The following is a 16,781-nucleotide window of genomic DNA, read 5'->3' as shown; positions in this document are numbered from 1 at the left end:
CACTTGCGACATAACGATATAAACATAACGACATAAGTCGCGTGATAAGAAGGACGTTATGTTGTTATGTTAGCAGTGTGAACATGTAAACATAATGACATATTGGCAACATAACGACATAAGGAAAAAACTGATCTTTTCTTTATGTCGTTATATCCATGTCGTTATGTTGCTGTCAAACAAGTGTGAACAACTTCAACATAACGACACAACAAACCCACCAATCAGAGAGGGGCAAAAATTGTTGAACCCAGTTCGCCACCATCACTATCTTCATGTGGCGGTTACTGTGGAGTTGGAAGATATGATGGAGCAACCCTGGTGCGGCTCGTGTGAATGAAGAAGAACTTACTGAAGCGGTTCGAACTTATCCAATATTGTATGATAAAAGACAGGTAGATGCTCTTCTAGCTTATTCCTGAAATACTGGATGCACCCACTCTTTTCTTCTAGCAATTTGTTCCCTTTGTTGTCGTCGACGACGCCTTCGTCGCAGAAACAAATTAAATCATCTGAAAGGCAACAAGTGTTTGTTCCGCCATTTTTCAAGTATTCTTTTCACCTAACCTTATGTCTTTATGTCCTTTATGTCAGTTTTCACATTTACCGACATAAGCGATTATGTCGTTATGTCGTTTCTTTGACAACTTTGTTTGTTTTCTTCTGAAGTACGCGAAATTTGTTGTTGGTTTTAGATGAAACAACTGGTGTCAATCTTAGAAGAGTTGGCTGTATAAATATTCAAAAATTGATTTTTTTTCTGGGGGGGGGGGGGGGTTGGGGGATTAGAGAATCATAAAATTGAAGTTTTTTTTGAAATACTGACACTAAAATCTTTTCATGGACCCATGTTTCATTTACTTTCATATTAAAAAATGTTGCATCCTTCAAACTTTTACTCTTCACCGGTGCACAACTATGAAAGGGTGTACAAGGGTGGTCATGTTGTTTAAGTGGCAGGTGATTGTTTAGTTGTTTTGAATTGTTTTGTTCCAGAAAATGTCCATCCCCTTCCATGAGGGGATATGGATATTTTATGGAACTTCTAATTTCAGCTGTTTAAGTTGCATTGTCACTCTTCAGGTGTCAATTTTTAATTTAAATGTAAACTGATAGTTTTTTTTAAACAAATGATGAAATAGATAATAATTTTTGTGTGATAAAATTGTGGAATTGGACACATTCATTGGTTAGTTGGTGAAAAAAATTAAAATAAGTTATTTTCATTGATTGGTTTGAGGAAAGTTAAAAAGAGCTATTTTCTTTGCTGTATGCAATGACCTATTACTTGTAAATAATGCATAATTCAGATATTATTTTAAGAGTGATGGTTATCTTCTGACAAGAGAACACTTTTTGTTATTTGCCAAAAAAAGGGAAGAAAGCATTGGTTATTGTTCAAAGTTTGAAGTACATTTATAATGTAATAAGTTCTTTTAGAAATGCAGAGAGTTATCAAAGTCATTGTTTGTCAAGTACTGACAGAAATACATGTAACTAACTTTGTGATCACAGAATAAACATTTTGGTGAAAATACGATCTCATCTTCTTTAACTAATGTTTTACCTGTCCTCATTTGCCCACCCTGTTAATCCATTTTCCTTGGAGCAAATGTGTGTTCTTACTCATCATGATTAACCGGGTTTTCTTTGCCTGTAAATGTCGTGCAAACATGAGATTTGATTTACGCACAAATATGACCAAAGTTAAGCAAACATGATATTTTACCACATTTGCTCACCACGTAAATCCATTTTCCTTGGAGCAAATGTGTGGTGTTACTCATATTTACCGTAGAGGTAAAGTTGTCTTGAATGTGTACTTCCTCTTGCACGTGAATATTGCGTAAATGCGGTATTTACCATTTTTGCTTTGCTTGTAAATCTCTTACAAGAACGATATTTGATTTGTGTGCAAATATGACCAAAGTCGAGCAAACACACTCTTTTACCACATATTTACTACCCATGTAAATCTATATTTTCTTGGAGCAAAAGTATGCATTCGATATGCATTATATTTACTGTAAAAGTAAAGTTGTTTCAAATGTGTACATCTTTCTCACTTTTGCAACGGTGTGTAAATATCGTGTAAATGCGGTATTTACCATCTTTGCCTTAAACGCAAACCTCGTTCAAACATGAAGTTTGGTTTTGAGCAAATATGGTATTTACTTCACATTTGCTACCGTTTTGCTACTTTTGTAAATCCGTTTTTTGGTGCAGTGAGCTGTTGTATGCTAATAAGGACTTGAAGTCATTAGAAACTGTAATTAACATCAAATTGCAGAATGTATGTTATTGGTTAAGTGCTAATAAGCTGACCATAAATGCTAAAAAGTTAAATTTTGTCATCTTCAGACCATCATAAAAGAAGCTGAGCTATCAGATTAATGTAAGGATATACGACAATACCTCAAATGGTCATACCTCTATTGAACGTAAAGATTACGTTAAGTTCCTAGTGGTGCTTATCGATAAAAACTTAACCTCGAGATTTCATATTGACTATATTGCCTGTAAAATTAGTAGAGTTGTTGGAATTATTGCACGATTAAGACACTACGTCCCTTTAAATACTTTAGTCCAAATTTATCGTTCTTTGATTTCTCATTTGCATCCTACGGCATTGCTGCTTGGGGCCAAGCTGCGCAGATTGATTTGAAAAAGATACTTATCCTACAGAAACGGCTGCTTTACTAGTAATAGATATCATGCTATCCCCTTCTTAAATCTCTACTATCATTTGTTTTTTCTCTTATGCATGACATTTCTACTATTTCTGCCTACTCAAGTGATGTCATACATATACATGTAATACTAGATTTTCTGATGCTGGTAATTTCTATGTTAACAAATCAAGATTGAGTGTTCGGCTTAATTCTTTTTCGGCCCTTAGAGCTAAGGTGTGGAATTGCTTGAAGAGATCAATTTCTACTTGTGGTGCTTCATAATGAGGATGATTATGTTGATATCTCGTCTTTAATCTTTAAAATCACTAACTATTGTTAATTAAACTTTATATTCGCTATTCTTCTTGTTCTTGTTTTCCCCTCCTATTGAGCGCGCGCCGTTGGATATGAGATCAGATAGATAGTCAACGAGGCGCGTAGCGCCGAGTTGGCTTTAATCATCTCATATCCAACAAGCGCGAGAGGAATAATTGTTTTATTAAAAACAATCAAGATATATATATTGCTAGATCTTGATGATTTCGCTTTGCAAGAAACAACAAGAAGACAATTATAAGGTCCCTGTTCTCGGGCATGGTATAATGGCTCATATACCATGGCCACTAGCTAAGCCAATCAAATCCATAGAATTGCATTATACAATGATCCAGTTTTAAACAAATGCGTATATATTTGTATGTATATAATTATGTATATTCTACTTATTTAATTTTCTCTTATCTAGTTGCTTAAAAGACAAATGCGTGTACTTATCTACTTATTTATATTTATATTTACTAATTAATTCTAATTTTATTCATGTTTGTAATAGCTCTGCTTTATCATGCGGGCTGTGTATTCCGGTAAAAGATATAAGTAGATTATATAAAGTTGTTGTTTGACCAGCAGTAAGCCTCACGGTTTTGGCGGGAATTTCGTCAGCACAAGTGGACTTTACAGTTTTTAGGGACATGAGCTGCTTTGCACTGAATCCTCGTCCTCGTCCTATAATAGAAAATGAGGGCTCAATCTGTTAATTGTTCTGTCCGGCGGGACCACAGAATGCGTAACTCTGCTGGGATATGTCTCAGTTTACTGGTTGCCCAGTGATATCGCCTTCTGTTAGATGACAGTGCCAATCACCAGATTTTCAATGTTATTTGTTTTATTCTTTCCAAGGACTACAAGCTTAATGTCTTCCAGATAACTCACTAATACAACCAAATTCTCTTCATGCCATTTGCACGGGGATTTTTTTCCACAGATCAAGCGCACAAAATTTTGGGAATTAGAAAAGTGAACGAGGGGGGATTGGGGAGAGGGAGGAAAAAGTACTTCCTCCTTACTTCCCTTCGCGCCCGCGTTTCTCGCAAGATCCAAAGCGCGCTACGGAAGAGACTGTTCGCAGTCTAGGAATTTTTTTTCGCAGTTTTAGTAGGAAGAGGTCAATTTATATTCGATGAGATTGCGAAGATTGAATTGTGCCAAACCCATGAAGCAGTCACGGGTTATATTTTGTACTCGCAGTCATAACGTGATGAACATTGATCAAATTTGACAGGTCGTGTGACTGTCGAAAGGTTGTTTAGTGGGCAGGGAAGTCTGAAGTTCGTGACTGAAAACGATTTCGTGATTTCAAGACCAGTCACAACGCTCTGTGTCCTAAAATAGTTATATGCAATACTTTTAAAACACCATTGCGTGGTCGAACTTGTAGATAAAATAATCAATGTATAAGAAAGATAATCCTTACATTAAAAACGTTTCTAAAAATATTTGTTACAGTGAATACAGTAACAGTGAAGAGATGCAAATAACTTTTAATTTCCGGCCTCTTCACTTTGAAGTAATTAACAGTTACTTTTCTTGAGCCAAGGGTAACTATTAATTAAACTGGCGGGAATCTCACGGCAACACGCGAAATTCCATGTTTCAAAACCAAACCGCCAATGTTTCATAAACCGCTGTCTTTTCTAAACAAAACTGGAACATACCACGATGATTAAATTTATGTCAAATAAACCCCAATGATTAAAGTAACATTAGCAAAAAGTTTGATCTTTTTGTTATCGTGCAGAGATTGTTCCATGAAGTCGACCCGTGGATAAGTCTATGAATAAACACACGCAACCTTTAAACACTGGCAAGTCACGAATTGTTGTCGTTACGTGCTGGCTAATCGCCCTTTAATGACACCGACGTTGATAAACACTGAAATATAAAGCAAAGATCGGAACATTATTGACGGAGTTCCTTACAAACTTCGACTTTCGTCGGCTCTTGACACCGAATTGTCGAGTAACTTCTTGAATGCCATGGAAACCGTCAAAAACCGTGACCCGCTCGCCTTTGTAAACATGATTTAATTCACGGAGCGTCACGTCTCCGTAAACCTCCACTCGACAAAACTTCTTTTTCGACTCATGCAATTCGTTGAAAAACCTGTCTCAATATTTCGGACTTTTACTTGGTTATATTGTATCAGAGTAATTTAATTTAGACGTAATAAGAAACGCTTCCAAGTGTTTCAAGGTCAATGTTTACGATACGAGCGGGAATGTTATCACGTCACCCTGCTAACGCCCGAATGACGTCACAACACACGCAAAGCCCACGTCCACCCCGCGCATACATACACTCGCGCGACGTACACTCGGGATTTTGTCGTGCAGTGTAACAACCGATAACCGGATGTTATAAAGGGACAAAAGCCGACTTCGGATCGGAAGCAAAGACCTCGTTGCATTTGAGAGTCAGAGATTTCAGAATTTCAGTGGATATTGGATCAATAAAATTAAATTTCAAATCTTGCCCACAACTAAGACTAAAAGACAGGTTTTAATGGATGAAAGCTGAGGTAACTACAAAAACGTTTTCAGCTTATTTACTATAGCGTGTAGTTCATTCATGCGTTCACAGCAAATTGAACTGTTTTAAAAGCTTGCTCATTCCATAACAAAACCTTGGATTACCAAAGAAACAAAGCGAAAAGATTTTACACGAAATAGCTAAAAAGTCACGAGTGTACCCGATCTAAGAAATACTTTTTGTAAGCTATGAAATCGGTGTCTTGTCAGTTGAGAAATTTTAAAACTAATTTGCTGTTGATAAAATTTGTGTTTTTTGGTTGAAAAGTTTCGCACCAGGAACACATGTTGTTCTTATGCTCCAGTGGACTCGTGTGAGAATCACCTGTTTCGCTTAGATTCAATGCCCTCTCTGCTATTGAAGTATTAAATATTGATTGTCAGAGGCCAACTTCGTTGCTGATAACACTTGAATGGAATTCGTATCGGTTTCATTTGAAATAAGGAAACTTCTTAAAGCCACGCTACTTTTGCTTTTCGAATACTCCTGTCAGCCCTTTAAGTGTCTCACTTTCTTATCGCAAAAAAGGAAAGACTTTTATTCACAAAAATCACCGTAAGAAGTGAAATACTATGACAATGCGTGTTTCCGGTGGAGAAAGTTTTCACGCAACCGGAAGTGAAATGACTTAGCGCGTGGAACAAACGTGTAAGGCTTTCACGCTTGAGTGATTAGCACGCATGCGTAACTCCGTCCATTGACATCGTTTGAGGATATAAATAACATTGAAAGGAAAATTTTTTAGAACATAACAAAGGGCATTCATCGCTCGCATGAAAAGGACTCGCGAATAACAAACTCACTCATTTACGAAAGAAAGTTGGCAAGTTGAAACCGTCAACTTGAAGAGTTCAACCGCTGTTTTATATCTGTTTTGGTGACGGTAAACCATATTTCCCCGAGAAATTATATACGTGAGCACTTGGGCAGGCGCGCACGTATCTTCACGCGTGTTTTGATTTCGTTCAATCGATCGTTCTTTTGAAGCAAGTCGCATCGAGAAAACCGCTTCTGTCGGTCGAAGAGAGGATCGAAAACTTGTCCTGCATAAATTCTTGAATGGTAAGAAGGTTTCGAAATCAGTGAACGCTACGAAAGAAGGACTTGGACAATTTAGAAGAGTGAAGCAAGCATCCACGTTGGATTCTCTACCTAACAGTTACACGTCTCTCTTCTACAATCCCTTTCTCGACATGGGATCAAGAATTTCGGCCGTGAAAAGAAACGACCACAATGACAATAGACAAGGAGTTTATAAATCACTAAACGTCTTACAAGAAGAGGATCGGGCAAGAGATTTAGCAAGACCAGAGAAATTAGACATTTTACTTGATCGGCCTTCTTTACCGGAAGAGGCATTGTTAGAACATGCCTGGAACCCAAATGACAGATCAGTGAACATTTTCGTCAAAGACGACGACCCACATACATTTCACAGGCATCCCGTGGCACAGAGCACAGATTGTATACGGGGAAAGAAAGGTTATAGTCGCGGATTTCACGTCTGGGAGATGCAATGGTCGACAAGACAGCGCGGGACACACGCCGTTGTAGGGGTAGCTACATCGAAAGCGGTTCTTCATTGTACGGGTTACCACTCGCTCGTGGGGAACAGCGAAGAAAGCTGGGGATGGGACATTGTTAGAAACAAGCTTTACCACAACGAAAAGAACGTTTCTTCAGTGAAGTACCCAGTTTTATCAGACAGTGATCACAGTTTTGTCGTCCCTGACAAATTTCGCGTAATACTAGACATGGATGAAGGGACCATGGCTTTTGAAACGAGCGATGGACGGTACTTAGGAGTCGCTTTTCGTGGAATAAAGGGAAAGACAGTATATCCAATAGTATCAGCTGTGTGGGGACACTGTGAGATTACCATGAAATACATTGGTGGACTTGATCGTAAGTACTGATTTTTTTTGGCCACGAATTCTACCCGTGTGACTCGCCTTTTGTTTCGTGCGTGAACGCATATCTTTTGTTTACACGATTTTCTGTTATATTTCTCTTATATTGTCATTTACCCATGCGAAAGCTGTCGAGACAGAACCCTTCGTTTTCATGGGACTTTCACTTTCGGTCGGTTCATGTTCGTAAATTATTTTTAGACACTTGCCTAGAACACTTTTATAAAGTCTCAAGAATATTTTCCATGTTTTCTGAATTAAAGTGTTCGTTCCCTAGTGATTTTCACTTCCTTTACGTCACATGTGGAATGATCTCATCACTTTCGCGGCCCTCGGGAAACAAAAACTTTTGTTTTGCTTCATTTTGATCGCTTTCCTTTTTGCGGAATCTAACCCTTTCGCCAATCTTGGTGTAAAGACAGTGAAATACTGAAAAAAAAAAAAGAAGTAAACGTGAAAAGAATTTTCAAATATGAAAAAAATAGCACTTCTATAGGCAAATAAATCCGTCTCGGACGCTTAGTCGGCTTACCAATGCCATTGCCCAACAAAGCTCGTAGCCAAGACTTACCGCAAGGTTTGGGCGGGCTTTCTTTTTTGACTGAACCGCCATAAAGATCACCTAGTCGTTTCCGATTTTCATTGATTTCATTGTTTCAACTGGTGAATGAATATTAATAATTCATTTCTCGCTGGAGACATTTTCTTATTTCTGCCTTTGGGACCTTTATTAGTGAGTTCCGTTCACACAAACTTGTCATATCGCTAGAATTGTTGCTTTTCCTCGGGGGATACTTAGTTCAAGCTTTGTGTTGTATCAGAGGCTTTCAGAAGTTGTCCCTTAGAACAACTTTGATCTCTATAAGGTGAATGCAAACAAAGAAACAATAAGATCACAAAGGAGCTATTTCGAGGTCTAGTGAACGCGGCGCGTGCCAAACCACCTGTTGCATGTAGAGAACGCTGAAAACGCGTGCCACAATGCTATTAAAAAACCAATGCAAGCCACAGAACGCAGCAAATGTTCGAAATGGATGACTTTTTTTTCTTGTAAATTTTCATAAAACAATCATTATTATTTTCTTGTGGACTGTAAAGACCAAGTAGTTTGTTCATGTTTCCAAACAGTCTCTGTCATGGGGAAAAAATTTTGATTGCTGTGAAAAGACAAATTTCATTTCACTGAAGTAATACTGACACAGTAAAATAAAAATGAAAGACCGTATGAACTGTACTATTCAGTAACAGTGGTTCATATTTCTCTTTTTTTCCCTTTGTCTTTTCACTTTTCCTTTAAAGGTCTTTCTCTTTAATTTCTCTGACAACACCACAACTAAAAATATAACTTTCTTACTTTTATGCAAGTCTTTTGTGTTGAATGGACAGTTTGAGTTGCAATATACATTCATCTTTTCTGTAATTTTTATTTCCTTTTTTGATCTATCAGTCATGCTTTCGTTTAAACAATTACACAAAGGCAAATTATACCTGAATAGAGTGTATAGTAAATAGAAGATAACTTCATTTTTCAAGGCAAGGCACCTGTTGCCATGTTTTGTGGACAGTTGGCTTTATGGTGTTTAACTTATATTGAGCTGTTACAGTAAATTGGAAGTATTGAGTTCTATATCAGTGGCAGTTATTAATAGTTTAGTTTCATTTGTAGCATAATTGAGAGCTGTTTCAAACAGACAAGAAGTCATTTTTCAACAGTTTTTGGATCCTACTCTGCAAGTTGCATTGACATTGTCTGCTTCATTGTGCTCTGCTTTATTTGATTACAGTAATCAATTTACTGGCTGAGTCAAGTCACATTGTAGCAAATTTAACAGCCTTTTTCTTTTGTCTTATGAACAGCTGAACCCCAACCACTGATGGATCTATGTCGTCGTACCATCCGCAAATCTGTTGGGAAAGATCACCTTACAAAGGGCAATGTAGACAAGCTACCAATTCCTGTTCCTATGAAGAAATACCTTTTGTACCAACAAGGATGGTGACAATGAGGCACAGAGGAAAAGAACTCTTTTGAAAGCTGAAGTGAAACATAGATCTTCTTGTATCAGACAGTTGAGTGTGTAGTGTCACTGGGTATGTTTGCATATTTTTATCTTGGCCAAACAAGTGAAATTGAGCTCCTTCTAATTCCAGCCAAAAGCGATTTCTCCTTTACCACTGTATGTTTCTTTGCTCCAATCCCTGAAGGCTGAGTTACTGCAGTTAAATTATACAGGAATACTACACATTTATACTGTCTTGTGGCTGTTATTATCCAACAGTGAGGATCCTGATACAGTCTTTCAATCTTGTTTTGTGCTGTATGATGTTCATATATTGTGCCAAGTTAGATATAATAAATATGATAACAGAGCCAATATTGGCTTTTTCCAGCATCAGCAAAACATTCTTTTCAGGAAGTTGTCATGCCTGGTATGGTTGTGGTCAATTTAGACTCTTTGTACTGAAATGAATGGACAGAGATTTGTAGAGTTTTTTTAATTAATGAAGAAATTTGAAAAGGCTCCAACATTTTTATTAGGGTAATAGTTTATTCAGGTTTATTATTTCATTGTTAGTAGATAATTTTTATAGTCAAATAAATCAAATTATGTTCACGAAATTGTTCAGTCATCCAAGATGTAGACGTAAGTAGTTAGGAATGGTTATTGTTGTGTTTTAATGGAGGAAGTTGATATTGAAAACTATGGATAACCTTTTTGTCAAAAATACCAGAAATTTAATTTTTGAGGAATAAATACAGTGATAAAGATAAAAGAAAGAATGTCAATATTTTACAAGGCCTTCTTTTATACAAAAAAAAGAGGATTCCAAAAGTGACTGACATTTTATCATCCAGTTTTTCAATGCTCTAGTTGGCAGATATTCCTGTGGCTATCCATAGGTCAAGATTATCAACTTTTTAATTTTCTTTACTAACATGATTTAGGAAAACCTGTTCCATGGTCAGATTTAATTAAAGTTCAGAACAGTTATGGTTGATGTAAATAGCAGCTTATTAGCTTTCTCATTAGTATTAAGATAATGTTAATTTATTTATTGTCAAGGCCTTGCCTCCAAATGTTACATTGAAATTTACGATATTTTAAATCAGAACAATTTTACACCAGGAAAGAAATCTAAAGAGTCAACTTTATTGGGAAAAATTTCCCAATTTTTATTTATTTAAAAGAAAATGCATCATTTGTCACGAACACAGTGACTAGAATTGCCCCAGGCAGCCCAGTTAAAATACAAGCCCCTGAAATGCCTTAATATTTATTTTATTAATTTTGGGTGGGTTAGACAATAAATGTTAGAGTGCAGCTTCAAAAGAATATATATCGCATAGAATAATTTAGAAAGAAATTTGGCTTTTTAGATGATCTTTCCTAAGTTGTATTTTAATTAAATTAGTTAATTCTGTGCAATTTTGAATTCAGTGGTAATAATGTTTAAGTTCAGTTATTTGAACAACTGAATTTCTTTTTTCCTTTTTTTTTCGATTTGAGATGTAACTGCAGCATTAAGGCAGTATGATATTTGTAAATTTACTTTTTCACCAACATTTCACTGTGTAGCTTTATTTTTGGCAATGTTGATTTCTCTTCAATCGGCCAAATCATTGTGCTAAGGCAAACAATTTTATTCTTGGCAGAAAATATGGGTGATTGGCTCTTTTACATGTCTAATTCTTAACATGATTATTTATACATGTCACTAGCATAATTATTGATTATGTCAGTCAGACTATTTATAAGAGATATTCTCTTAGAATGTGTCTCATTTATACTTCACAATGTTACGTTGTCAGTATTAAACAAGTTTGAAACAAATTGACACAAGTTTCGGTGTTGACTTCATATGTTTTTAGTCCTTTACATTGGTAGCGTGGGGAGGGATATATGCTCCTTTCGATATGTTAAAATTCAGCTTGACAATGAGGGAAAGAGGAAATTGAATAATCATGTTTTTTTCATTTCTGTTGGTTGTGTCCTCTGGACCTCAATATCAAGTTGAATTTTAATATTTCAAAGGAGCCTATTACAGGATGAGAGGAAATGAAAGTGACCTGGAACTCTTTTATAGTCATGTTACAGATGTTTGACGTGACCTATCACCATTCAGCACCCCCCCCCCCCCCCCCAAACAAATCACGTTGATTGGCACTTTATCATTAACAAGCAACCAGGCTGCGACACATCTTCCGCGGTAGAAAAACCGGATGTTGATGCAACATGCAACCGTGCATAAAATCAGGTGTATGACGGATTAATGAGCTCTTCCTGTTACGTTGAAGCGCCCTCCTTGACCTTACGGGGTTATTTTGGGAAACCACTTCCTGTGAATGAGTGCTTCCTTTCAGATTAACGGATTGCCGTGATTCAATGGCGGATCCACTAAAAAAAATTAGGCTAGTAAAGAAATTTTTTTCAAATATCCGGCTATTTTGGAACATTTTCATTCCGGTTCGTAGCCCGCACGAACTTCTGTATCCACGAATGCAATGTTTTGTTCATTGTACTGTAATACTCTACTCTTACAGAGACCTGGCTCGCGATCTCCTTTGCGTTTCAGATTTGCGTTCTATTTGCCAAGCACCATTGATGACCGACGTCAGTGTGCGCTAATGCTAATTAATAAGGAAAAGAGAGCTTTCCCAAGGCTGGGCACTGTCGGACCCTACTATTCCAGATCCAACTTAACTGTAGCGAATTTATAGATTTAGCAAAAATTCTCACTGATTTGTAATTTGTTTAAAGCATGAAAAAATCGGCGAAAACCGTCAAAATCGTTTCTTGGACCGTAAAATCCTCTTTCGTAGGAATAATAGCTAAATTAAGTTGTCTCTAAATAGAGTCGAAATGTGATAACAAATACGTTCTCTTTCGAAAGTTTTTAGGATTCGGGGGCATTCTTTCGGGAATAAAATAACAAAAATAGATTGAAAGATTTTCAATAACTGAACCAAGAACCAGTAATAACCCCTCATAGATAGAACATGAAGGAGTTTGCGTGGGATCCTTTAGACTTTGCCCATAAGAAATAATGGCATCAGCTATTCTGGAGTTGAACGAGTCTGTTTTACTTCATAATTCTATTTACAGTAACACTTAAAAGATTATAAAGTGAAAACAAATAAGAAGTGACAAAAACAGTCCCCATACAAGGCAAATCACCAAAAGCTAATAAATATAAAATAGTTTATTATTTATTATCATTACCATTATTATTGATCAAATTTTTTTTATTGTTATCTAAAAATTATCTTAAAATGTTTTATTATTATTTTTAATCTCAGTAAAAGACTCAAGATTATTTTTCAGTCAGAAACTTGGCATTGATGATAAACATTACTGATTGGTGCCGCTCAGCTCTGCGCCAGGCTGACTGCTCGAATGTGGTCGACTCGGGCGTAGGAGGACTTGGTTTACAGTGCGACGCGCCTTACCGTAACCACCCAACAAACTTTTTTTACAAGTTAGCCAATAAGGATACGCGAGCAGGCCCGTAGCGGGGGGACGGGCAGGGGGGGACGTTAGAGCCCCCCCCAAGAATTTTTGGAAGTTAAAAAGCAATGTGCCCAAAATATATATAATTAAAACAAATTAATGTTGCATTCTGACGCTGCAAGTGCCTTTTCACAACCTTTAATAGTCTATTTACTACCTGTCAGTTTCCTTCGCTAACAGGCACTCCTATCTTGTGAATCGGAAATGAGAATTAAAGTGGATTTAAATCAGCCAATCTGAAGCCGTGAAAGCTGTCGAAATATTAAACTACTTGTTTTCTAAGACATCCGCTCATTTTAAGCAATACAAATGTCCTTAGTTTATAACAATTTAGTGTTCCCGCGTTGTTACACAAAAGAGCCACACAAATATGTCCTCAAGACCAGAGAAAAAAATTCTCCTGCAGTCGGATTCTTACTGCCCGATTCTAAATTTAAAAAGAGGAAGAAAAATTTGTCGTCGTTTGTCTACGTCCTCCTTCAAACGTGAAATTAGGAAACTTCACGTAGTAGTCCACGTTAAAGAAAAGGTTAAAACATGTACCTAAGAGTGTGATCCAGGTGCAAAGTTATTGTTTTACTTACTAAATCGACCGGGGTTTTTGATGTTCTCGTTGCATCTTAAACTCCCAAATCAGTCCGTTTTTGAGTGACTGGGGGGGGGGGGGGGGGTAGTTTTTTGTTTCACCATTTTGCTAAGCCCCCTCAGTTGTTTTAGCCTTGCTACGGGCCTGAACGGTCACGCCTTCTTGCAAAGTCCAACAGGCAAGTGACGCAACAACGAATTATTGAGAACATGTCGTTTTGTATCTTACGGCTAACTTGTAAAAAGAACATGAACATTTGTTGGGTGGCCACGGTAAGGCGAGTCGCACTGTAAGACGAGTTCAGTTCAATCAAATTTAAAGGGGAAGTGCCTTGGTAACACGAATTGGTTTCAAACGTCGTCCTTCTCACTCGTGTGCACGTAGACTATTCAGTGGCAAGTTCGAGCTCTAAATCGCAACCGTATATACCAAGGATTTGGAGGATCAGTTGGTCACCAGATGTCTTAACAGTTCTATACTGATTTTTCCCGAGAGGTTGAACGGGTTCAAGCTTTGACGTCCTCTTCAACTTGAACTTACGGGCCAATGTCAGTTGTCATGTTAGAAAACGTAATTGAATCCGTGGAAACATTAAAGCAACGCCAGTTTTGTTCATGTAACAATTACTTTTTCTAATGGACGGAAACCAGCATTAACACTCTTTGGCTGCGGATGCCTAGGATAGAATTGCTTCACGATTTGAAAAATTGCCCAGCGTTTACATGCCTGCATGGTTTGTAATTCTTTTTCATAAAATCACTTGATATTTCATTCTCAGTGCGTTGGGGACAATTTAGCCGGTTTGAGCAAAGCTAATTTGTCAAATACGTGATTGTGGTACAGTTTGGATCAAAACACGGCAAAAATACCAGTGACTGTGGCCCTTTAATGACAGGGTGAAATATAGAAGAGAGAGTCATGTTCACCTGTAAAAAAGAAGTTTCGAACAAAAGTAAAGATCGAGTGTGTGGGTGTGTAAACTTTGTCACTGGAGTAAAACCACCTCAGATTATGTTTATTTTAGTTGGGAAAACAAATCCGTCAACATTTTTCAGTGAAGTCTCTCGTTAAGTTGTTCCGAGACCAGATTTCTGCTTCTGGAAGGTGTCCACTAGCCACTTACAAGAGATTTACTGAAACAACTTGGGAGTTGTTAAAAAGTACATTGCACAAAAAAACGCAATTTATGCTAATCAAAATCAAAGCAAAACTCTGCGATAATAAGTGAAAAACTCCTTCTAAAGTGGTTTCGAAGTCAATCGAGAATAGATAAAACTGTAATTGAACGGTGAGGAAAAACGTAATGAACTGTTTTCATTGACCAATAAAAAGTTAACTTTTCCGAACCCGAATGCGATATGGTGTGCGATGAAGATGAACGTAAATATTTTGAGTGGTTTGGTGCTAAGATTCACCTCCGGTTTGGAGAGTTGTTATAAATGTTCAGTTATAATTCAATAACAATTTTACAGCACGTTTCAAGAACCGTTTGACACAGCTATTGACGGAAAGCTGGTTCCAGGATCGTTAAATTTTCGTAACCCATCGTGCAATGTTCGTCAACCCAAGACCGACCCGGTCGACCTTCGGCCAATTAGGTCAGCTGTTATGAGATAAGGGGTTATATTTAGAAAAATTGGTTTTCCTTGATTCCAATCGTCAACATACAACTTGGTTTGCATCCACGCCCTACAAAAGCTTTAAACAAAAGCCAAAATTGTTTGCAATGAGCTATACACTGGGTGCTTCTCCACAGAGAAGCAGTTTACGACGAACTTGGAAGAGTCTTGAGAATGTCAATAAAGTAGCGATGGAAATCCAGGAGAGGAACAACAAGAATGGAAACAGTGAATGGCGTAAAAGAGCCAAATCAGAAAGTGAGGATCCGAAAATGAGGAAACAACGCCAAAAAGCAGATTTGGAAGCGATTTGTCACGCTGTTAAAAAACTTAGTGAAGCGTTCGGGAGGGTGGACCGCTATGGTCACGATGTGCCGTGCATTCGACCAGTTCGCGAGCTTTGTGGAAAGATAAGACCGCAAATTAATAACGAACATGGTACATTTAACAGGACTCTGCAGCGACTAAGCGAATGTCATGTATCAGGGCATGAAAAAATCACGGACTGCGCGAGAAACTTGCGGAATTTAGTCAACTCTATCATAAGCGACGAAAGTGATTACATTGCAAGAGTTGAGGATATTAAGCAATGTCTTGGTGAGCTTATAGGAACAGTAGAAACGGTTTTGCATTTGGAATACCGACAAATATAATTCAGTCTTTCCCCACTGCTTAAGACGCTAACAATTGCGGTGAACTGAGTGAGATCCGTACAGTGTGACTAAATTAACAGATGAAATTTTGTTTAGGACGAACCAGAATTTAACATACCGTAAAGCTTTCCGGGCATGCATGTTTTGGAATTGAAAATTCTTCAAGTGGACGATAAAAACTGCATGACTTCAATCTATGTAGCTTGTTTAAATGATCTTGGCAATTCCAGCGTTTGGGAACGGATTATCACCTCAGTTCAGATTGTTTAGCTTTGCTTTTGTCTTCAATCATTTTTCTCCCACTCTCACCTGTTGCGTCGTGGTCACCTGTAATTGCTTGACAGATAGGAGAAATAACCTTTAAGAACTCATTTGTGTCAGAGGATACCAGAGATAAACAACAAATACTACTTTAATTTCTCAGTGTCGAGTCGTAAAGCCAAATGTTATATAATGGTAACTTACATGTATTCAAAGTCATGACAGTCACATTCACAGTTTTCATTTTCACGCATCCCATTTTGTATATAAAAGCTATGTATTTCAAGTTCTGCTTTGAAACGTAGTTATACAGCCGGCTGATCAGTACTAAAAAAGCACTCTACTGTATAATCAAAAAACTGCTGTAAATAAATCTTTCATAGCAATCGATCAGGAGAAGTTTAAACTTTCTACCCACGTGCGTTTACCTGCTACCGCTATCTTCAACAATGGTTTCATGTGGGCACAGACTTAAGCGATCCGTCACCAAACAGCATTGTTTTTCCCGCGGTACCATGGGAGCTAGTCCCTTTAATGCGTAGCGATTACAAAGTTTTCCATTTTCAGGACCGGCGCGGTACTGAGCTACAACAATGTCGCCGAAATCATCGTCTCATCGGTGTGAACAAAAGACCCATCCGATACAGTTCTTTTGTCAGCTCAGGAACCATTTTTTTCTATAGAATAACCAAAACGGAACCA

The 16,781-nt window shown here is 37.5% G+C and overlaps 2 protein-coding genes and 1 long non-coding RNA gene across 3 annotated transcripts in view; 2 read left to right on the top strand and 1 right to left on the bottom strand.

Moving 5' to 3' along the window:
* LOC146487536 (uncharacterized) overlaps positions 1 to 16,781 on the bottom strand; it is a 105,581-nt gene that overhangs the window by 74,445 nt on the left and 14,355 nt on the right. The gene's annotated exons all lie outside the window — the stretch shown is intronic.
* Positions 6,277 to 11,292, top strand: LOC146487539 (protein gustavus-like). The gene is made up of 2 exons (XM_085129505.1): positions 6,277 to 7,445; positions 9,308 to 11,292. The coding sequence occupies exons 1-2, from the start codon at positions 6,734 to 6,736 to the stop codon at positions 9,448 to 9,450; spliced, it is 855 nt and encodes a 284-aa protein (XP_084985631.1). The 5' UTR covers positions 6,277 to 6,733; the 3' UTR covers positions 9,451 to 11,292.
* Positions 13,750 to 16,469, top strand: LOC146487538 (uncharacterized). Its single transcript, XM_085128526.1, has one exon. It carries the CDS (start codon positions 15,273 to 15,275, stop codon positions 15,816 to 15,818), a length of 546 nt encoding a protein of 181 aa, XP_084984652.1. The 5' UTR covers positions 13,750 to 15,272; the 3' UTR covers positions 15,819 to 16,469.

The sequence above is a fragment of the Pavona decussata genome, unplaced genomic scaffold (genome assembly GCF_977016875.1).
Source record: "Pavona decussata unplaced genomic scaffold, jaPavDecu1.1 SCAFFOLD_14, whole genome shotgun sequence".
NCBI classification, from domain to species: domain Eukaryota; kingdom Metazoa; phylum Cnidaria; class Anthozoa; order Scleractinia; family Agariciidae; genus Pavona; species Pavona decussata.
The sequence above is the reverse complement of the archived record's forward strand: the minus strand, read 5'-3'. Positions and strand labels throughout refer to the sequence as shown.